Source organism: Rhododendron vialii, chromosome 8a (assembly GCF_030253575.1).
Source record: "Rhododendron vialii isolate Sample 1 chromosome 8a, ASM3025357v1".
In the NCBI taxonomy this organism is placed as follows: Eukaryota; Viridiplantae; Streptophyta; class Magnoliopsida; order Ericales; family Ericaceae; genus Rhododendron; species Rhododendron vialii.
Window position 1 is genome coordinate 17,249,800 of NC_080564.1, and position 23,522 is coordinate 17,273,321.

General features: G+C 37.3%; 2 protein-coding genes across 2 annotated transcripts; both read right to left on the reverse strand.

The window, feature by feature from the left end:
* Positions 1–6,476: 6,476 nt before the first annotated feature.
* LOC131336386 (glycosyltransferase BC10-like) lies at positions 6,477–17,255 on the reverse strand. The gene is made up of 2 exons (XM_058372190.1): positions 16,357–17,255; positions 6,477–7,312 (listed from the first exon to the last, which is right to left on the reverse strand). Exons 1-2 carry the CDS (start codon positions 17,074–17,076, stop codon positions 6,674–6,676), a joined length of 1,359 nt encoding a protein of 452 aa, XP_058228173.1. The 5' UTR covers positions 17,077–17,255; the 3' UTR covers positions 6,477–6,673.
* A 3,705-nt stretch (positions 17,256–20,960) lies between these two features.
* On the reverse strand, positions 20,961–23,278 carry LOC131298615 (glycosyltransferase BC10-like). Its single transcript, XM_058324094.1, has 2 exons — positions 22,642–23,278; positions 20,961–21,599 (listed from the first exon to the last, which is right to left on the reverse strand). Exons 1-2 carry the CDS (start codon positions 23,152–23,154, stop codon positions 20,961–20,963), a joined length of 1,152 nt encoding a protein of 383 aa, XP_058180077.1. The 5' UTR covers positions 23,155–23,278.
* Between the last annotated feature and the right edge of the window lie 244 nt (positions 23,279–23,522).

Here is a 23,522-nt window from a genome sequence, read left to right on the forward strand (position 1 = left end):
CTTGCTTCTAACCCTCGAGGTAGGGATCTCCTACCTTCTTTACATGTTTAAGTGTTGGTTAGATGTACAAGAATCAAGTTTGATCATTTATTTTGAGTCTTGAACAAATCTGTTATATGCTGATAATTTCGTGGGTTTTGGAAATCTGTCTTTTGGGAGCCCTCTGCTAGAAATCACTGGCATTTGTCATGATTAAGACCTCAAGGGGCGGGTCAGGGTCGTGACAGTCAGTCGGATGTCCAAGCGGATGTCCAACCGGACAACCGTGAGGATTGAGACTTATTCAAGCTTTTGCGTTGCTAACTCAGATTTATTAAGTCTGTTACACTTAGTTTGTATGAACTTCATGGCTTAGTGCTTAAATTGTCTCTTATATACTTCGCCGATATGAATTTCTTGTCTCTAAGCTTGCAGGGATAATCATTCTCGGTAATACCCCTCGCATTCTTTAAAAAGCTCTCTTTTAGGGGGAGCATGTATTAAGGGGACACAACAATAAACACCCGAACACAATTTTCTTCCCCTATTCTTGTTCTTTTCGGCGCCACCCCTATTCTTGTCCTATTCGGCGCCGCATCCCCTATCCTATCTCTATTCGGTGCCGCATCCCCTATTATCTCTCTTTCGGCGCAGCAATTCAATCAATTCGGCGCACCATTTCAAACACTTCGGCGCACCATTTCAAACAATTCGGCGCACCATTTCAAACAATTCGGCAATCTCATACTCTATAAATTCAACAACACAATCTCTATCTCCTCATCTATCTATCTTTCCTTCTCTCTCGGCCTAAATCTCTCATCAAGCAATGGCAAACATACCGCAAGGGTTACCGTTTGAGTTTTACGAAAGAGATGCCGAACGAGCAGAGTTCAGGTTGTTTATCCAAACCATTTGGATGCAACTCTTTATCTTCATTCTGCTGTGTGCGTTACTTACCATGAGAATACCACCATGGTTCGGATGGAATGTAAATGTGGATACTCTGTGGTATTGGATTGGCATTATAGCTGCCGTTGTAGCAGCCATTATTCGAGAATACGAAAATCAAGGACGCCAAGCTCTCAATGAACGAAGATAGAGTGCTACAGGGCAAGAGCGGCATGGTGCTGGAACCATGGCCCTATTGTTTTTCTCTTTTTAGTTTTTTTTTTATGATGTCACAGGGGGAGAAAAAGCCAAGTTTTAATTGATCTATCTTGCCATTTTGGGCAAATTTAAAAAAATTGCTTGCTATGATCTGATGATTATTGCTATTACTCGTTGATCGTAGATAACTGCTTTGGTGCATGTATTAAGGGGGAGATTGGCATAACTCCTACTTGAATAAAAACTATCATTTTGTGTCATCATCAAAAAGGGGGAGATTGTTGAAAAATGTATGCATTATAATTTGTGAAAATTTATATGCATCTCTATTAATTATTTTGATGATTAATTCAATGATATTTTTATTCGGCAAATACAAAATTATCGAAAAGTCGATTCCCGAATTAAATATTTTCGTGACCTTGAAATATAGCATAAAGTCTCTTGGATTCATGATTTATATTTACAAAGACTTTATTGAGCTCAATACATGCTTTAACGGTTTATTTAGATGAAATTGTGAGCCACAGGTTGACGAACCGGCCGACAAGACCGGCTGTCTGAACAGAAAGCTGTGACAACCGGACGACCACCCGGATGACCACTCTATCAAACGGCTAGTTTCCAACGGCTAGTTTCAAACGGCTAGTTTCCAACGGCTAGTTTCAAACGGCTAGTTTCCAACGGCTAGTTTCCAACGGCTAGTTCCAACGGCTAGTTTCCAACGGCTAGGAAGCATATGGATGGCTATATAAGGCATCAAGAACTCATTAATGAGAAAATACACAAGCTACAACATTCCATATTATTGCAAGAGCAAATTCTCAAAAGATCAAAGCCAAAAATTCTCATTGTTCTTCCACTTTCATATTATTCTTGAGAGAAAATTTGTACAAGTCGTGAGCGATAATTTTCATACCTTCTTCACATACTTGTATTTCCTAAGTGAGTGTTTGAGTCAAACACTTGAAAGCTTAGAAGACCAAATTCGGGTTGGAATTTGGGTGTTATTGTTTTTGAGAAGTTTTCGGAGAAAATTCTTGCGGTTGTGCTAGCTCCTCGGGAAAGCTAGAGGCATTCGGTTCTTGTAAGCACCCGCAAGACTTACAAGTTGTAATCTTTTAAAGATTAGTCTAACCTTCAAGTAATTGCTTGAGGAGAAGTGGAGTAGGGCCGGACCGTGGACAAATCCGGACCGAACCACTATAAACGGGTTCTATCTCTCTATCTCTCTATTTTGATTGCACACTTATTGTTTGCATATATTGTTAGAGATAAATTTTTATTGGTAATTATTACTAGCAATCCTATTCACCCCCCCTCTAGGTTGCATAATTTGGGTAACAGATTTGAATATTTATGCTAAGTTGTGTGAGTTATGTGCAAGTGAGGGATTTCCTTTGATTATCGTGGAATTTTATTGAATGTATTCTATATCTCACACACTCTGGTTTTCCTTTTTGGATTGCCAGGTCACAGGTGGTCTTAGAGTTGGTTCACTATCGGTCGACGTTTTGGGGACACTTGGATTAGTATCGAGTGTTGGTGTTTTTGGTCGAGTTGGTTGTATTGGGTCAAACTCTTATTTTTGCTAAATTCATTTTGTGACTAATGTTGTCAAGTACTTTTTGACTTCGAGTTTGTAAATATGTTGGGTGTCGTTTGTACAATGCAAGTTTGTAATTATCGTAGACACCTTGTTTATTATTAATGTTAAGTCTTCCGCTGGGGTTTTACTCTATTTCTTATTTGGTTGTCGTATAGTTGTTTGTCTTTTGTGTGGAATGCCATGTGGCCGTGTCGGTTCGGACCCACTCCGGGTGTCGTTCCGGGGCGGGGCGTGACACCTTGACTTAGGCCGTTATCGATTCCCGAATATAACTCAAATGAGAGTCACGACTGCGCGCTCTCACTCGGAAGATTTAGCTTTAAAGACTCCGTTTAAAGAAAGATGTGATTAACATAATCAAACCAACATGTTTTTCTAATGAATCTAACACGTAGGAGGCCAGGAGCTCTAGGCATACCGCGTGCCAAGATCGCTTGACTAAACTTCATACTAAGGAGTTAACACCCCTCGTTTAGACCAAAATGGCTAGGTTAATTCGAATCCAGAAATCATGATTTTAAGCCCGAGAGTTCGAGAACCAAATAACGACCTAAGTCCTCCGGAGAGATTACTCCGAGACTTAGCCAAAAGACTACTCAACCATAGCTATGGAACAAAACATAATAGAAAAATGAGACATGATATTTAACCGACGGAAACGAAAATAAACTTGATTTAAAGGAGAATCTAGTCCGTAGTTACAACATTAATACACGACAAAACTAAACGAAACCAAATACTTACTTAAGTTCTAAAAGGATTAGAGCTAAAAACTTGAAGAACAACTATGGAACTTAAAGCAACTAAACTAACTACTTAACCCTTTACAAGTGAGAGAGAGAGAGGAGTATTTATACAAGAAACCTTCTCTTTCCACGCAAAATATCCCAAAAGGTACCTACTAATGGAAAGTTGAAATCTGTCAAAAAGCTGTCGGAAAGCCTCCCGTATCGATACAACAGTTTCTGTATCGATACCAAGCAGTTTTGGCTGCATTCCAAAGTTCCCCGTAGCATACCCGTATCGATACAAAAGTTCCCGTATCGATACGCTGAAGCTTGGCTTGCTCTCTGTTTCCTTCCCGTATCAATACAACAATTTTTGTATCGATACCACTGTTATCCCTGCATCTTGGCCTCAGCTTCAGCAGACAGCTCCCAGCAGCTTCACAGCTCTTCAGCATCTTATTTTCATTCTCTAAACTTAAGTAAAAACTACATTTTAAACATTTCTTTTACCTTTTCTTTACTTTAATTTATTTAATGAAAATAAGAGAATACCCCCCATTTAGAAACAATGGCATTGCCAGAATTTCAAGATTCCAATTAAATCAAAATGTCAACCCCCCACTTTTAGTGTAAAATGAAAAACTGCACGTTTTTCTCAAGAGAAAATGGCTTAAAACATGACCTTGGTCTTCATTGCATTTACTCTTAGAAAAATTCAAGGATCAATTACCACCATTTTTAATCTCGAAAATCGATACTTTTTTGGAAAGTCATTTTTCTCATACTTAGATTTTTAAGGGGCCGACAGGGTCTTCGGTTACTTGGAAGCACTTGGGTCATGCATGGCATTGAAATGTGCCTTATTTGCACGGTTTACCTAAAAATAATAAAAACACACCTTACGTACAATATCGCTATAAAAGCTAAATAAACGCAAGTTAAAACAACATAAAACGGGACTAGTCGCACCAAATATCTACAATATTGGGTGCTCATCACCCTCCCAATTTGAAATCTCTCCTTGCTTTTTGGGACAGTTTCAAGTTTAGTAATCTAGAGAAACTTTGCTAGTATATAGGCTTCCTTCTATTCTGGGGTATGGACATGCAGAAATGAACTAGTCTTTAAGAACAAAGTGTGGGAAGTGGAGGAAATATCTGACTTGGTCAAAATGAGAATGGCGATTTGGATCAAAGGCAAATAAAATATCAGAGATTACTCTATTGAGAATTTCAAGTGGATTTTAGCTGGGATAAGGACAGTAAAGATTTGACTGTAGATCTTTTAGTTGGTCTTTGGTTTTGGGTCTTTTTTGGGTAGGTTCTTAGGTTGTCTTTGGTCTTTCCTTGTCTGTATGTCCATCTTGTTTGGGGTTGGTGGGCCTTTTGTCTTGTTCTGTTTGTCTGGTCTTGGTTTTTGGTTTTTCTTCTTGTCTTTGTCTTTATCTTTTGGTTTGTGGTTTTGTGTCTTGGCTCAGATATGGGTGTATGTGGTCGGTGTTTTTGTGTTTTTGGTCTTGTATCTGTTGTGCCGTTTCTTGTCTTGTTTGGAGTCTGTTTGTGTGATCTTGTCTTGTGTCAGTCTTGGAGTATTGTTGCTCTTTCAACTCCTACCCTTTGGAGGGCTAAGAGCAGTTTATGTTTCGTGTGCTGCTACTAAGTCCAAGGATTCTTGATCTATTTCCAACTCCTTTGCATGGGGGGCTAAAAGGCTGTCGTTGGTGATCTCTTTGCAACTCCAAATTTATGGGGGGCTAAGAGGTTTAAGGCTATTCTCTGTCTACCTTTAGTAAAATGTTGTTTTGTGTTATCTATTGTGATTATGCTCTTGTATTAGAAGCTGATTGGGGCGCTATGAAAACCTTTTCATCTCTTACCAACCCCAATGATTGGAGGGAGGCTGCCAGATGTTCTTCTCTCTTTTCAACTCCAAGGATTGGGGGGCTAAGAGGTTAAGGCTAACTGATATTCACATCTTCGGATTTGCTGTATCTGTTTCACAACTATGCTCCTGACCGTATTTGGTTCTCTCTTTTCAAATCCAAATTACTAAGGATGGGTTGATTGGAGAGATTTGAAACAGGAAATCTTATAGGAGGAATTTCAGATACTTGGAATTGATTGTGCTTCTATACTGAGACTGTTGTGGAGTCTTGTTATGCTGTTTGGGGTGCTGTCAAAACCTCTTGATCTCTTATCAACCCCAATGAGTGGAGGGCTATGAGGCTGCCATTGGATGTTCCCTCCTCTTTCCAGGGCTAAGAGGACGGGTTGATTGGAGAGACTTGAAACAAAAAATTTCTAGGACTGAGATGGTTATATGTTGCTGATCTCTGCTCTGCTGATATTATGTTGGAGTTTGATGCTGTCATTACCTTCTCTCTGCTGCTATACGTTGCTGCTGAACGGTGACTGATGCTTTTCAAATTTGTAATCAATTATTGGAGGCAAGTTGATGCTGGTTTGTGGCCTTCAAGTCTCCTGGATCCTTTTGATCATCGTCTATGGGTTAGATGCTCTCTAGAGACAGTCCTTGGGCATGTCCTTGGGCTAGTATTTTGCTTATTTTCTCAGCGGTTGGATGACTCCACCTTTATTGTGGATCCATTCGACTTTGTGTTGGATTTATATATCCTTTTTCTTTTTCTCCTTTGTTTTGACTATCTCTATGTTTCAAGTTTCTCTCTTGAATATAGAGTTTGGCCTTCGATGTACCCTTTGCCGAGTTTGGCCTTCGATTGAGTTATATTTCGTTTGACTTGGGCATTGCATTGGAACTACTTAATCATCAGAGGATATTCCTGGCCATCACTGCGGCCGAAATATTTCTTTCTTTTGAAGTCAAACAGTCGAGGTCTTCATCTTCTAAGCAAGCTCTTAGGGTTTAAATCCCAAAAAGAAAAAAGAAAAAAAGTCCTCAATCTAGAAATGGAAGGAAATGTATTTTTTCTAATGCATGTTATCCGTAAGGGCAAAAATAAAACTACATCTAAAACCAATCTCATCTCAATAATACAACCATCATCTATTTGGTCTTGCACTCCCTTGAAAGTGCGGTTAACAATTTGGGGAGTGATTCCCAATGATTGTCATGTTGGTTTTCCTATACATAGAAAAGTTATACACATCAAGATCTTAGAAAAAATGTAATGACATGAATAAACAAATTAATTTATGTCCAAAAAAATTTAAATGAGGAAAATCATTGTACTCACTAATAAACAAAGGAAAATTTCCCTGACACCATATTAGAACTTTAGGATCTTCGTAGAAAACAACAATAACCTACTCAGAGTGCTAGGCAGGAACTTCCTTGCAAACAAGTTGCACACATTAGTCCTCTTTCCATTGTACAAACATTGTCTTCCAGTCCTCATCCCTATTAACAATTCGGGGGTCACATCTGTTCTAACAAATCTTGTCGGATGGGGCCCACCATTCGTCCAATCAACCCAAGTCAAAGTCCTATTTGCATTCCTCCTCCCAAATTTCATGCTCACAAATGTGGGTAAATAATGTTCATCAGAATAACATGGTGGCTTGCAATATTTCTTGAACAGTGGAAAATATTTTCGATCCGAGATCACCTCGATGGCGAGTTGGCGGTCAAGCTCGAACCACTGGGATCCCTTTAGCCATTGCTCAAGCTTGATCACAGGTTTCATTTTGTGGTTGTAACGGCCTCGACCCACTGGGCCTGCGAGGTCGTACGCCTCAACGAAGGTTGTGTCTGAGTCCATGACGTAAGAGTAGATAGTTGAGAAGTTGAAAAGGGGAATGCATGATTCGGAGAGCAGAACAAACCGTTCATTCGAGATGTCGAGTAGTGCATTGGCTAATAGGCGACGCTCTGCTTCGACCATGTTCACCTTTCCCCATTCTACTGCCTACATGTATACATGAAAATAAAAAAAAGTGCTAGATAACAAAAAGTGAGTTTTAACTTGAAATGGAACAACAATTGAAGTTCAATAAATATAGAGAACCAAGAACTATTTCACTACAAGAAATATATGAAATGTGATAATTGATTGTGGTTACGATGTGTGGATTTTTTTAAATATGGTAACAGGATGAATACAGTCTAATCATGTGCATCATCATCATCATTGATTAATTTAGAAAATAAAATTGGTTAGCCGTGCTTGTAGGAGAAATTCTATTCATACCTGTATCCGTTAGTCTTGCTTGTAAAGATATAGCGTTGGAATAAAAGCAAAAATTACTATCTATAGTCTAATTTTCCTTACTTATTGTTCTCTAGGTCTAGCGTAGTGTTTTGACGTTTCTCTCCAAAGTATATATAATTACAGGTTTAGATTGTGATTTTGTATTTCTAAAAGTCTAAAACCACAAACATATCACATGCACAAACATTTTTTTTTTAATCTGAAATATACAAACACTCACAACTCATGAGGGGCCCACACACGCTTGGGCCCATAGGTGTTGCGACTTGAGAGTGTTTGCGTTTTTTTTTGTGTAAATGTGTTTGTGGCTCTAGTAAAATTGTTTGTATTTTGTCATAATTATTATAGCAGAAAGTCTAGTGGCACAGCAAATTTGTGTACAGATTGTGCACAGATTTCTATGTGGATCCTACTAAGGGTCCTCAACAAGTGATTCGAGCCGTTCATTATGTTTAAAACATTTTTTCAAGGGCCCCCGCCAAAAATCTGCTCAATCTGTTACCTATAAGTACTTGATCTAATCGTCTAACTTTTCATTTTCTAAAAACTTGAACGAAAAGTTAGATGATTAAATCAAGTATTTATAAGTATCGGATTAAGCTGATTTTTCGCGGAGGCTCTTGAAAAAATATTTTAAACATGATGAACGGCTTGGATCACTTGTGTGAGATCCGTAGTGGATCCCACATAGAAATCTTTGCACAACCTGTGCACAGATTTGCTGTGCCAGTAGACTGGTTCTTATTATAGTAACACATTAGTTGCTACTATTACCAAGCAACAAATAACTCTTGCTAAAACTAAAACTCCATCTCCACTACGCCACCAGTTCCACCACGTCCACCTAACCACCACCTTTTTCACCCCTCCATCAGCACCAGCACCTCACATTCACCACTACAGCCCCCTTTACTCCCTGCCCACCACTGCACCTCCACCATCACATCCACCAAACCTTCACCACCATTTTATCGCTTCACCTCCACCACTTCACCACCATTACCACCTCCACCGCCATCATTTGACCAATCTAGTCTACTGGTGGCTCTACCATACTATCATTACTGCCACTACACCACCTCCCCACTTCACCACAACCTTTTAATCACTATAACTTTACCACTGCTGCTGCCACCACCACCACCACCACCAATATTTTAATGTTACAATTACCACCACCATCATTTGAACACAACTACCACCCTACATCTTATAAAATTGATAAGATTCTCAATTTATTAATCTGTTTCACCACTTAATAACCACCACCTCCATTGCCACCAAATCATATTGAGATTTTCTCAATCGAGAAAATTGAGAATTTTCTCAATTCTTTGGACTGAGAATTATACATTCCTCGCCACCACATCGAAACCACTGTCTCCACCATACAAAAAATAACACCACCATACAAAAAATAACATATAGAGTATCTCAATGTTAAATTTCATCGCCACGACTTCGAATTCACCACCCCCGCAGCCACCAACATCATGTTGCAAATGTTCTCAATCTAAAATAAATTGATAATTTTTTCCATTGCATTGTGAATTAAAAACATTCTTAATGTTCAAATTTACCGCTATCACTTCAAACTCACCACCTAATGTAAGTTGAAAAATATTCCAAGTATTCGATAGCACGTCATGCATGTACAGATACATGGCGCCGGCAGATGTGATTGTTGACAAAATTTGAGATACTCTATTCTTTTTGGTACAAGCGTGGATAGTGCTTGAAAATATTCGCTTCTTTTGTTATTTGAACCTAAAACAACAATATGACTTTCAGAATTACGTACTCTAGTTAATCATTGACTCATCATTAAGTTGAGTAGTAATAAAATACCTATACCTATACCATTCCTGTTACATTTTCCCTCGATCTATTGCTTATTTTCCATCAAATAATCATGCGAACAAGTTTGCACATCGTTTGAGAGACAAAACGTAAAAATAAGGCAACGTCAAGTACTATATCTGAGACTTATAATTCAACAATGGGTATATAAACTTTAAGTATATAGAGGGTCTCAAATGTAGTAGGTATGATTATTCAAGCAAATCCAAGTAACCATTTTGAGATTCGTTTAACAATTGGCCTATGGATAAGTCTCATAATTCAAACAAACATAAACTAAGTAAAAATGAAAATACGTGGTATGAATGCTACTTGAGAAATTTTCCGACCCTGTAGCTGCTGTTGTTGTCATGGACGACGTAGATGGTACTTGAAAATATTTGTCATCACTATTTTCCGATATGTATCTTTTATGACAAATTTGGTTCACCATCTATATTTTGTTATTCGCTCAAAAGAATATGTACGTAGTTGAAGATTAATTATTAAATACCCACAACCTAAAAGAGAGAATCACCCTCTCTATTTTTCCAACAGTACTATGTTTTAAGTGTCAATTGTCCATCCACTACAATTTAATATAGGAGTGATTTGTCCCTCTAAGAGAGGTAGAGTTGCTCTAATTACAGAGTGCAATTATATTAAATAAATATATGCTAGCTTTAGTTTGAGTGGAGTAGGAGGGTATTTTAACCGGCCCGTAAATGTCCCCTAAAGTTAATCTACATCATGTGAAATTAACCATTAAAGACCACAAATAATCTCGGCCCAAATATAATAGGAGCCCAACCCAAAATTAAATAACTGTTTGATCCATGTTTCAGACAAAGTAGAAGCCCAATTTTTGGGCTCTTGGCGCTTACAAAGTCTTAAATACTTTTTTGGAAAATTTCAAGCCAATCCCACTTTTAGAGTTTTGTCCCTTGCACGCCCTTTATTGTATTTTCCTTCCTCATAGGCCTTGATGTGCATGGATATGTGGAAACAAGGTGTAAAATTATGAATGGACAAGTTTACTGAACGCTAATCATTTATATAGTTTTTTCTTTCGGGTAAAGGTTGTGGTTTAAAACACTTCGGCATCAAAAGATTAAACGTAAACTTTGAATTCCGTTGTGCCTAGACTCTTAATAATAAAACAAATTAAACATGTGCTGATGTGGACATATTTTTTTACATTTGGCATTACCAACTTTAAAATGCAATATCTTTTATTATATGTCTGTTTTTTGTACAATTTATTTTTTTATAATCTATTCGACAAGATCTATCAAATAAGACTCATATTTAATGTGAAATTATGTGTAAAAATAATAATTTTTAGGGTGTGACTTGTCTGTTATAGGGAGTGTGAATTGTGTATAACAAAAGTTTAAGGGGTGTAAATTATTTGTTATAGGATGTCTGAATTGTTTTCTATTTTTCGGGGTGTGAATTATGGTTTGAATTGTCTTTTACAGGGGATGTGAATTATTATCTATTTTTTTGGTGTGAATTGTGGTGTGAATTTTTTGTTACACGGGGTGTGAATTGTTGTCTATTTTTTTGGCGTGAATTGTTTGCTATAGGGGATGTGAATTATTGTCTATTTTTTGGGTGTGAATTTTTGTATATGGGTGTGAATTGTGTATAACATGGGTGTAAATTGTTGCATAGGGGTGCGAATTATGTATAGCATGGTTATGGATTGCGTACAACAAGAGTTTTAAGGGGGAGTGAATTGTCTTTTCTTAGTGGGTGTGAATTGTCTATTATAGAGGGCGTGAATTGTATATACTAAAGGGTATGATTTGTCTATTATAGAGAGTGTGAATTGTGTGATATAGGGGGGATTGATATGTCGTCATAATGGTGTGAATTGACTGTAATAGAGGTGTGAATTGTCTGTTGTAGGGGTAAGAATTGTTGTCTACTTTTTTGGTACGAATTTTCAATTTTGGTCTACTATAAGGGGTGTGAATGATTGTATATAGGTGTGAACTATAAGATATAGGGGAGTGAATTGTCTGTTGTATGGGGTGTGAATTATCTGCTATAGGAGGTGAATTGTGTACAACATGGGTTGTGAATTGTGCACAACAAGAGTTTAAATGGTGCGAATTAACTGTTCTTTGTGGTGTGAATTTTGTGATATAGGGGGTGTGAATCGTCTGTTATAGGAGAGTATGAATTATCTTGTTATAAAGGGTGTGAATTATTGTATGTGGGTGTGAACTATGTGAATTGTGATATAGGAGGTGTGAATGTGTGTCATTAAAGGTGTAAATTTTATACAAGATGAGTTTAAGAAGTGTTAATTATCTATTATACAGGATGCGAATTGTTGTTTAAGGGTGAATTGCATATAACGAGGGGTTGTGAATTGTTATATAGGTGTATGAATTATATACAACATGAGTTTAATGAAGTGTAAATTGTTTATTATATGAGTTCTGAATTGTCTATTATAGGAGGTATGAATTATGTATAACAGGTGGTGTGAATTCTGCATTTTGCGGTGTGAATTGTCTATTTTGGAGAGTGAGTTATATAGAGAATGTGTGAATTTTATGTTTGAGGGGTGTAAATTCTTCCATTTTGGAGGGTGTGAATTATTCAAAAGAGGTATGAATCCTTAATTAAGGGCTATAAAATAATATGTTTTTATTTGTGCACAATTTCATCCTTAAAATGGATCTTGTTTGAAAGATCTCATTGAGTAGGTTTCAATAATATTTTTTTTTCAAAATTGAATATGCATAACAAAAGTTATTCTCCCTCTGTCCCAATTTAAATATCCCCTATGATTTTTCATGCATTTTCAAACCCCAAAAAAATATACTTCTATATATTATTTTCTTATTTTCTTATATCAAATTAAAGTGCTCATGTAAGAAATTTAAAATTTAATATGTAGAAATATATCTTTTGGAATTTGAAAATGCAAAAAAAATCGTAGGAGATATTTAAATTGGGATGGAAGGAGTAATTGCTTAAAGTTTCAACTATATATATATTATTTGTTCATGAATATTTATGAACAAGTATATGTACGTGGAAATATGTGACAATTCTAAAGAGAAAAAAAAAGTAATTATTAGAAATATTATTTGGTGGTTTTCAAATAATACTCCACTACTCATTAAATGTCAAATGTCAAATTGTTTATCAAATCACTCACAAAAAGTGATGAGTCCCACAATATTAGCCATTGAGACATGAGTCGAGATATTACGATGTAATGTTCCATCGGCATGGGAAAATTACCTATACTAAACTAAAAATGTGTGTGAGTGTAGGAAAAAAAGAGTTGTATGGGATGGGTGTGACGCGCGCGAGGCCTAAACAGCTAATGAGTGATAAAAGAGGGCCAGCTTGAAAGAAGCCCGCTTTTTTATGCCTGGGCTTTGCTAGGTTTCAACCTTGGGGTTCTTTCAAGCCAACCACGTTTTGTACCTATCTGTCCAGGCCCAGCGTGCGTCTAGGGATGGCAATGGGGCGGATCGGAGTCGGATTTAGCGTCCCTCAAACCCACCCCGTTCTATATCGGATCGGAGTTGGAGCGGGGGAAATCGGAGGAGGTGTCGGGGTCGGGGGAAAATTGGATTCCCATTCACCATAATAATTTGACTAGTTTTATTCTTTTTAGAGTGTTTTGAAAAAAAATAAGATATTAATGATTGATGAGAATTTAAAGAAAATAGAAATAAAAAAAAAAAAACAAAGACATAAATTAGTGTTTTATTAATTGGTATATATATTGCTCTTATTATATCAAAAACAATGAAATTTATTTAGACATATACATATAAAAATATAAATATCTATAATTGGGTTCGGATCGAGTTAAAACAGGGAGGGTGAAGCAAATACCATACCCGTCTCAATTGCCTATTGGATCGGGAAATACCCACTCGGATCAGGGCGGGGAGGTCGGAGGCGGGGACAAATCGAAGGTAATTATCATCCCTACATGCGTCTAACCATACCGGTCCAGATCCCATTTTAAATCATCTACCCAAAATAACCCCGCTCAAGGTTAAGTACCTAAGGTGATGGTGATCTTGTTCTTCCCGCGAGTGACGGTGACGGAGTCACGTAGACTACCAGCCTTGTCGCCGAATTGATTTTCTCCTGGAGAAACTTCTCCCAGAGAAATTACTCTCTCTCTCTCTCTCTCTCTCTCTCTCTCTCTCTCTCTCTCTCTCTCTCTCCTGATCTTATTGTGTAGGTCTATATCTATATCTATATGTGTATGTATTTTTTTTTTTTTTTTTTTCCTTTGAAAATGCCGAAAGGGAAAAAGGGCTAGGTACATGTATGTGTATCTATTGTTTGATTTTATTTTATTTTATTCCCTTTGAAACACTGAAAGGGGAAAATGGGAGGAATTACGAGTCTGAATTATGTAATTTGGGGGTGTAAATTGTGCAGATGAGATGTGTAATCTGCGCAAACTTTACAGATGGGGTGTGAATTCTGGATTTACACCAAGAATTCTAGATTTACACTAATTAGAATTCACTCCCTCAAGAATTCATACCTCCAAAAATTCTGCAAAAATAACAAAATAGTAGTAAACGCATCTTTGGAAATGGTCTGGAGGAAATAACTCCAAAAAAAAAGGTTCGCACAAAACTCCAAACAAAAAATAAGACCGGCCAAGAATTTCCTGTTCAACCTTCTCTAGAAATTCGTTTTCGTTTTCATTCACACTTTTTTCCACAATAGAGAATTGATTCTTGCAGTCTCATTTCTTAAGAAGCCTATGGTACAATTCTGAAGTTTATGGTACAATTTTGACCAATATATATGTATATACCGGCAATAATTATTCGTAACTATCACCAAAAATATTTTTATAACATTTTGTTGCATACAAGCCCTTTCTCAACAGAATAATTCATAACAAACACATAAAAGTCTTAACAAATTAATTAGGAAATATGTACAAATTGAACCATAAAAAACAATGACACATGAACTATAAAACTCGCTGATCAAAAAAAAAAAACCATAAAACTCAGTGGTCTTGGGCATCACCATGTAGTATGCCAATACTTCTCAACGCCACACATATTTGTAAGGTCCGTTACACTTAGTGAAACAATTTTTAGTAGTGGTACTTTTATTGTAGAGAAGGTAAATCGGACCATATGAGTTATGATGTTTGTTTGAAGGAAGAAACTTTGATTCCAAAATAAGAAAGAAATATTCTCACCCAAAATAGACCCGAAAATATATCAGTCAATAACAAAATGAATTGCAAGGGTAGTTGACCTTCTTAAACTTCCACTAACCTCAATTTTTGGGTTGTTTAGCTGACTAGCTATATATGACTCCGGCCGTCTCATTATCATCCACCAAAAAATGATGGTTTGCATGTCATAATAATGATACTGCATGTATATATATATATATATATATATATATATATATATATATATATATATATATATATACAGTCCCCTTCAAGTAAGGGCGCCCTTACCTTGTTAAGGTAAGGGCTTCCCTTTTTCTCCCTTTTCCCGATCGAAGTTCGATGATCCGAGCCGCTCAATGTGTTCAGAACGTGATTTTAAGGGTACCCGCGAGAAATCAGCAAAAAAAAATATTAGGAAGGGCTTCATTCGAACAGTTTTTATTTGAACCGTTCGATAAAAAACAAACAAAAACTGCTCGGATAAAGCCCTTTCCAGTCATTTTTTTTGCCGATTTCTTGTGAGTACCCTTAAAATCACGTTCTAAACACATTGAGCGGCTCGGATCATCGAAATTCGATCGGAAAATGGGAGGTCCTTACCTTAACAAGGTAAGGGCGCCCTTACCTGATTGAATCTGATATATATATATATATATATATATATATATATATATATATATATGTGAGGAGAGACGCTCATCCAGAAATTAAAGCTGGTTAATCTCCTGACCTTTGGAGGGCGGCTCTGACCAAACAATTGTTTGATGGGCGCACATTGGTCTCAGACCAATAATATATAGCTAGCATACGTATTACTATTTTGATACAAATGGTGCTATTACCATAGGTATAACAAAATCAAATTAGGAAGCCGGCTCTAACTTATTGGAGCCCAAAGAAAAATGTAAATATAGGCCGGGGTTCTCTACGTACTTTTATATATGACTTTTGGGCCAAAATCAGTTGAACGAACCATGTATATCTCCTTTCAACTGTATTGTTTTTAATAACTAGAAGCAAAGCAAAAGAGAAGCTAACCCCATGGGGTTGGTCAAGTAGTCTTAGTCTGAAACTTTGGTGTTTGCTTCATCATAAGGTCTCAAGTTCGATTCTCTTTGTCAATAACTCTTGGGGTCACCTAATTCCCAAGCGTAAGCGTGTAAAACGACTGTAGAAGGGGATATAGGAATTAGTCCAAGGTGCGCACAAACTGACCTGGGACATCTTGCAATATTACCCACAAAAAACAAAAACAAAAAGATTTTGTTGCTTTAAAAAATCTTTAACTAAGAACTAACTGTGCTCTTATCCCCCACCGAATGTGGAGAAAATGGACATGCTCTCTGTCTCTATGTATTAGGGAAGAGGTTTGTCATTTGTTTCTGGGTACGTCCTAAACTAAAATTCCAAACGAGCAAGCTAAAAGAACTTGGGTCCCTTTGCTCGGTGGACTCAAAGGAAATAATTGTACCTAGGCTAGTACATTGACTACAAGATCAAGGGTCCTTGTTCTATCTGGGCCAGGGTTGGACGGCCGCTTTCTTGGCTTCCCCTAGAGCTGGTTCAGAATTCAAAGTAAAAAAAGGATTAAAATAAAATGAGATTATAATTAAACTAAAAAAATGCATATGAATTATGTGACTAGCATAAAATTAAGGGAAAAGAAATTAAACATGTTACTATTGCTTAAGGTACTGACCTTGCTTGGGATTCTCCGACCTCGGAACACCGATTCTTCGGACACTGTTCCGTTGAAGGAGGGAAGGGCATGAACGTAAATTGAGTAAAGGCCTTCATTCCCTTCAAAGAACTTCTCCCAAAGAGGAGCCAAAGGCAAATACCCTCTCGTCAAATACATGAAACCAATTTTGGGGGTATATTTGAATGGAAATGTTTGAATTTTAGGAACCATTGAAGCCCTCCAAAGCAACTCTTCATCTTCCATATCATGCATTGGATTAGGTGGCTTTACGTAATCCCTTAATCCGGTCCGACCGGTCTTTTTTTGCTGATCATCACGAGGCAAAGAATCTTCAATATCAGGGAAAGAATCTTGAATAGGTGAATCGGGTGGTGGAAAATCTTGAATCAATTGGGGTGGTGGAAAATCTTGAATAGGTAATAATTCGAGTGGTGGTAAATTTTGAGGTGGTGGTGGTGGAAAGTGTTCAGGAGGAGGAGGAGGAGGAGGTGGTGGTGGTGGTGATGGTGGTGGTGAGGAAAGAGGTGTTTGGATTGAGAATTGCTTGTGGAAGAAGTTAATGGGAAAATCTTTCATATAGAAACTTACCGAAATACCTATGACTAAACCTGAGCTGAAAAAAAGGGAATAAATGATAAGGTTGTGGAGATACATTTGGAAATTGAAGGGCTTGGGGTTTGATGTTGGCGGGCGTTGCTGTTGTTTATCGCTCTTCATTCATACAGAGAGAGAAAAAGAGAGAAGATGTATCGTTTTGGCCTGTTGGGATCCGTTGGGATGAGAGAGAGAGAGAGAGAGAGAGAGAGAGAAAAGCAGGGGAATTTAGTTTGGAGGAAAACGTGATGGTGTCGGCTTTTCAGGGAGAGAATTGGAAGGAAGGTATTAATTGTTATGAGTGCGTGTATGAGTGAGAGAGAGAGAGAGAGAGAGAGAGAGAGAGAGAGAGAGATTATTGTAAGCTGCGCTAGAAAGAAGCTTGGCCCTCCCTTTCAATAGATTCTCAAATTGATTTCAGAACACCTCACATTTGCCTGGCCTCCTTAAATTCAACAACACATGGAAGGAAAGAATTAAGAGTTTTTTTTTTATCTCCTAAACTATGCACATTTTCTCTTCTTAGTCCATAAACTATCAATTTGATGATTTCATCCCCTCAACTATTATACCGTTACCTACTTAGTCCAATAGATGACGGAAATTAGAAATTTGTACGAAAAATGTCACGTAATTGTCTATTTGGGACCCTATAAAACAGATACTTGATTATGAGAGCTTTAAAGATAAAAATTATTTATGACTTTTTAGGATAAAATAATCAAAAAATAAGACCTTCGCATCGGTTTAAACATATTGAAAATTGGAACACTTAATTTTTTTTACAAAATCATATATTAGAATCTTACGTGTCATTTTATAAAGACTAATGCATATATTTATTTTTTTTAAAAATACAGAGTTCCTTATATAGAATTTAGACTGTTTATATATTAAAAATATGGTTAAAAATTAAGCGCTATAATTTTCAATTCATGTAAACCGGTGTGAAGATCTTATTCTTCTAATCATTTTATGCTAAAAGGTTATAATTAATTATTCTTTCTAGAGCTCTCATAATCAAGTATTTGCTCTAAAAGGTCCCAAATAAAAAATAGATATTTAATTATGATAGCTCTAGAGATAAAAATTAATCATGACTCTTTAGAATCATATGATCAGAAAAATAAGATCTTTGCACCGTTTCAAACGAATTGAAAATTCGAGCATTTAATTTTTTTTAGAAGGTTTATATACTAAAAAATATGGTTACAAAATTAAGGGTTCCATTTTTCAATCTGTTAAAACCGGTATGAAGGTCTTATTTTTCTTATCATTTTATCCTAAAGGATCATAATTAATTTTTATCTCCAAGGCTCTCATAATCAAGTATCTACTTTACAGGGTCCCAAACAGGCCTTACATGGCATTTTCCGTCCAAATTCCTAACTTCCGTCATCTATTGGATTAAGTAGGTAACGGTATGGTAGTTGAGAGAATGAAATCGTTAAATTAATAGTTTAGGGACTAAATAGAGAAAATCCGTCATCTATTGGATTAAGTAGGTAACGGTATGATAGTTGAGGGGATGAAATCATCAAATTAATAGTTTGGAGACTAAGTAAAGAAAATGTGTATAGTTTAAGGAATAAAAAAGAAGAAAAATAGGAGTAATATTTTGAGCCCTTTTACATTGATATATTGGATATTTTACAGAACTACAGTATTTATAGATTGACATACTACTCGATTGTATGAATTTGGATCCCTCCCGAAACCATCAAAGAATATAAGAATTTAGAGGAGTTTTGTATATATCTTTTCGCGAGAGGTTATAGTGTTGGATGATGCTATGGTGTCCCCGGTTATTTTGGGAACACCGTAATTTTTGGCATAATTTTACCATTATAAGCATAATTAAAACCCATTACAAGCATAACAGAACCCAAACAAGGCATAACCAAAGAATATCTAAAAAACCAACCAAGGCATAACCAAACCTAACCAAGGCATAACAAACAAGTTATGCCTTGTTATGGTTCTGTTATGCTCATAATAGTTTTGGTTATGCTCATAATAGATTTTAGTTATGCTCATAGTGGTTTTGTTATGCCAAAAATTACGGTGTCCCCAAAACGATCGGGGACACCGAAGTCAGTGTTATATAGGACCGTACGTTGATAATAAAATTAATTAAAGAACTTAATTATGTGCCTTATATTAAACCATGAAAACAAATTCGTTTAAGCAAGTTGCCACTAAGGCAAGTTATTTAGCAATCTAAATATTACTATAAACGGCAAAATAGGCTTTTCGGAGGCCTAAACAGCATCGAATAGCCAAAAAACATCGTTGATCATCTTTCGAAGTAAATGAGTATTGATTAGTGGGCCATTCGCTTCCACCCTACGGCCCACAGGTCATTTTGTTTCTGTCACCCCCGCCTCCAGTTTGGTTTGGTTTGAGCTCGGTACAATTGCTCAAGGAACGTGGACGTGACCCGTTCTACTGTTGGAAAACCGAATCCCAGAAATCAATAATGACGCGTACAAATTAGACAACAAATAATGTAAAACCCTACAAGGCGGAATTAGTGTTCTACCTCAACTCCCTGCGACACAAATGTTTGGTTGAACTTGTTATAGCACGTCTTGCTATAAACCACGAATACTGCTCGATTGTACCTTACGATCTTCTATCGTATTCCCTGCACATCTAGAACACAAACTGAATGTGGATTCTTTCGTGATCTATTTACTCTCTCTAAACCTGCCTCTATTTCGTGAATAATAGAAAAACGTCAATCTGACCTAGAGAGCATAACGTGCATATATAAGCCTACGATAGGGACCTAATGAGTATTAAGTCTAGGCTTCCAGTGTAAATAAGAAAACCCAATCCCACCAGGATTCTATTTCTTATTTCACTAATTATAATTCACCCCACTACAGAATTATAATTGCATTCTCGTCTTTATCTCAAGTATATTATGAACTCCATGATATTAAATACTTATTAATCTCTCCACATTAAAATTACAGATACCCGTTGATTAAAATAAATTACTCACATCTACCTTTGGCTTTGAACTTATAATAATAAAAAATTAAAAATATCATGTACTGAAGTACATAAAACCTCCAAAAGTAGTGAGAAATACTTGTAATTACAAATCATGAGAGTACAATCAATCTGTTGCGAACTCTCCGTTTGAATGGATAGCTTATTACATACACTTTTGCCACAGACAGAGGAGGTTTTGGACCAAGCCTAAAACAAAGTACTCCTTTTGTACCCTAGCACTCAATATACATGGTGTGGAGGTTTCGGTCATGGTCTCGGTAATCTAACCGGACCACCATTAACCGAGGCCTCATATTAACACGGGCTTGTGTATATCCTTCTGTTTACCCGGTTGATATCGAGTCTCCTGTTCACTCTTCGGATAAATACCGAAGTGTGCATTCCATTAAAGCCTCTTGGAAGAATGTTGCATAGCAGGAGGGGACCAAGAGCGACGCGTGGCGGAAAGGATCAAAAGGGCCAAGTCTGGCCATGTGCTTCATAACCGTCTTATCCGGTGCGTCATCTATGACGTCACCCGAGGCGGTTACCTAAGCGTGACCTCCACGCACTAGCTTAGAGCCCAAGTTAACCTAGGTCTATAAATAAAAAGGGATACTCATCTTTGAGAGGTAGGCCATCTTTCCCTAACCCTAGACCTAAAAGCAACTCTCCTTACATCTAACTTGATCGTCGGAGGGTCACTAGGCTATTCCAGCCTTAGTGACTTGTTGCAGGTTCAGCGGCGGAGGAACAGAGCAGCGGAAGAGAAGTACTAGTTCAGGCCAAGGTCCTTCCTCCTAAATCGAACCCCTACACATGGGCCTTTTTGAATTTTGCTGCCTTTGATTGGGCCACGAAACCACAACACTGGTTTCAAAGTTTATGCCCAAACTTGCATCAAATTTCCCTTGCCCGGAAATTAGTTCATGAATTTTGGTTATCACAAAATTTGAGGAAAGAACTAGAAATTGTTATATAAATGCCATGGTACAAGAAGCCAATTAGATTAGCTGCATAGAAGAAATCTGCAGCAAAGACTGCAGAGTATTTGGCAAAAACTTCCTAGCAAACAGGAAACAAATTGACGTAAAATTTCCATTATAAGTACAATTACTACCAAACCTTATTTGATTCAGAAACTCAACCGAGATTGATTGCCTTGCAAATTTCCCAGGATGTGGGCCCATCTTTGACCAATCAACCCAAGTAATGCTTCTGTTTGAGTTCTTTTCAGGAGACAGAATATTTACGATTGTAGGAATATAATGCTCGTCCGTGTAACATGGAGAGTAACAATGCTTGCGAAAAATAGGATAATACTTTCGATCGGATACTATCTGAATGGCTAGGTCTCGGTTGAGCTCAAACCATTGGGACCCTTTTCGCCACTCAGAGAGGGAAATGGTGGGGCCCATTAGGCTGTTATATCTCCCGCGACCATTTTTTCTTGGATCGTCATAGGAGGCAACGAAGGTTTCTTTGGAGTTGATGAGGTAAGTGTAGGTTGTGGTGAAGTTGAAGAGAGGAATGCAGGTGTCTGAGAGTAGGATGAATCTCTCGTTGGAGAAGTCAAGGAGGAGGGCATTGGCTAAAAGTCGTCTCTCTGCATCGATCATCGTCGATTTCCCCCATTGCACTGGCTGGATTTAAGGCAAACAAATATTATCAGTCACTTCCAAAACCACATTATTGTACTAGTAAACTTCCTGACCAAATTCATCTGAATTCGTATGAGTTTCAATTAAACATTAACAAGAAAGATGGCACTTATTTGTCTGTGTTCGTAGTAGATAAGTGATATGCCCATTTTAAGCCCTGCCGTTATATTTAGGGGTTTAAGCTAAGCTTTAAGTTATGGACTACTTCTTGTAGTCCATAAACGTCAAGTTGTTTCCATTAAATTATAATTTGTAGAAAATGTTTCAGGTGAGTAGAAGAAAATAAGTTGGATGTTTTAGATTAGTATGAACGACTTCACAAAAGCCAATAAGTTGTAATGCAAAATTTTTAGTGGAAATGGGGCCTTATTTGGCTCGTTTATCTTCCTCTTTTCTCATGTTTGCAAGTTTTGGCAACCGTTGGATGTGAAACGGGATTTATGATAGGCCGTTGGAACGTTGTCATGAAGATGAGATACTTCGCAGTTGATTTGAAATGAAATTGACGAGTTCAGCAAATCGCGTTCCGGAAGGATATGACTCCTGTTTGGAATGTAGCGATCCAAATTAATGTTGGAATTTATTTAATTGTACACTTTATTTAAATTACATTTCATAAATAGTGAACGTGTACAAATGCATGAGTACATATTTAGTCATAACCATTATTCTACAAAGTAGTAGTTAACTTTCATACTTAGTCTTAACCACCGTCGAATGAAGTTCAATTCTTGTAAGTTTTTATAACACCTATCCAAAATGCCGAGAGCTCGTAATTTCTTAAGAAATTTTGAAGCTTCGTAAGGCACAATATAAGAGTCCCAAAAAAAAAAAAAACCATTGTTTTTGCAAATTTGAGAGATGATCGTCAGTTCAATATCAAATTAAAAGAAGAAATGATGATCTTGTCAATAATGAGTATTCATTTTTGGAGGAAGAAAAAGAGTTCATCAAAAAAGGTAAAATAGAAAACCCCTTTACTACTAGAGGACATATATGTATTATTACTATTAAGGAAGCTAACCTTGCTAGGAACTCTTCTTCCACAGAAAACAGAGTTTTCAGGCACCGAACCAACGAAATACGGGTCAGTGTGAACGTAAATGGAGTAGAGCGCTTTGTGCCCTCTGAAAAATTTCTCCCACAAGGGACTCAAAGGCAGAGGCCCTTTTGTCAAGAACATGAATGCAACTTTAGGAATGCGCTCGTAAGGATATTCCTGAATTCTCGGAACCAACGATGCCCTCCAGAACAACTCTGCATCCTCCATATTCTGCACAAGAAATCCATTCTCTATTTCGGGAAAATCAGGCAGCAGTGGAGGCGGTGGTTGCGGATGTAACCGCGGTGGAAGTAAGGGGAAGGGTGATGAAAGGGTAGCTTGTAGGTTGAATGTGAAACTTTTGAGATATAGACTGGATGTGAGTCCAATGGACAAGCCAATGACAAAGAACAGGAAGAGATAGACATGGCTCAGTTGGATATGAGCAGTTAAGAGCTTGGTAACAGATGGAGATTGATCATGTTTCTCCCTCATTGTCTAGGATGAAATTAGAAAAAGAAAAAAACAGAGAGAGAGAGAGAGAGAGAGAGAGAGAGAGAGAGAGAGATGGGCAAGGAGGGGGAGTGATAACACTTGAAACGTAAGGTATGATAAAGAGCATTTCCTTCCATCTTGACTTTGGAGAATCCATCAAAGTCATTGCATTTACAGTGGCTCTTAATTAAATTGACTAGACTAATTGTTCAGCAACAAACCTCTGCATGTGAGAGTCCCACACAAAATGGGGGTTGCTCCTTCTTGTACCCCTTTTAAATAGGCACTTTTTATGCCCTTCTCGGCGCTCATGCCTTCTTTTCAAAAAGTGAGAGCGAAGCTTTGGTTTTGAAACTTCCTCGTTGGTT